Here is a 690-nt window from a genome sequence, read left to right as displayed (position 1 = left end):
AACCATATTATATTTCCTGTATTTAAAACATAAAACACATATTTATTTATTTATTTATTTATTTATTTATATGTTCGTCTTCTTAGTTATTCATTTATTTATTCATTTATATATTATTATTTAGTATAGGCTTATTTGTCTAGTTTTATATTTACTTGTTTATATATATTTTTATTTATTTATATTTATTTATATTTATGTATATTATGTGTAATTAAAACATATTATATTTAATATACAGCAACTGCAGCAGCAGCATCAGCAGCAGCAGCAGTACCAGCACCAGCACCAACACCACCAGCATCAGCAGCACCAGCAGCAGCACCAGCACCAGCACCACCAGCCCCAGCAGCACCAGCAGCAGCATCAGCAGCATCATCATCACCAGCACCAGCACCAGCATCAGCACCAGCAGCATCAGCAGCAGCAGCAGCAGCAGCAGCAAGTAATATAATACCTTTGTTGGTGGTTTGATCGTCTCTGATCCAGCCTAGCCTTTCTATGCATGTATTTATGAGGGGTCTCTCAGCCTTGCAGTGTTTAGTATTAACTATAACTTCTCTATCGAGTGCAGCAGCAGAAGTATTTATAATAAGTTTATTACACCATAAAAAGTTTTTATTTTTTTCTTTTTCTGTCTCTGTTTCTGTCTCGGTTTCTGTCTCTGTTTCTGTCTCCGTTTCTGTCTCC

General features: G+C 35.7%; 1 protein-coding gene across 1 annotated transcript in view; it reads right to left on the bottom strand.

Annotated features, from left to right (window-relative positions):
• Positions 1-618: 618 nt before the first annotated feature.
• EMH_0021500 (uncharacterized protein) overlaps positions 619-690 on the bottom strand; it is a gene marked incomplete at both ends in the record, with an annotated part of 1,990 nt that continues 1,918 nt past the window's right edge. Inside the window, one exon of the mRNA XM_013501785.1 lies at positions 619-690. Within this exon, the coding sequence (XP_013357239.1) occupies positions 619-690 (72 nt within the window).

Source organism: Eimeria mitis, genomic scaffold (assembly GCF_000499745.2).
Source record: "Eimeria mitis Houghton genomic scaffold, Emh_scaff758, whole genome shotgun sequence".
Lineage (NCBI taxonomy): Eukaryota > Apicomplexa > Conoidasida > Eucoccidiorida > Eimeriidae > Eimeria > Eimeria mitis.
The sequence above is the reverse complement of the archived record's forward strand: the minus strand, read 5'-3'. Positions and strand labels throughout refer to the sequence as shown.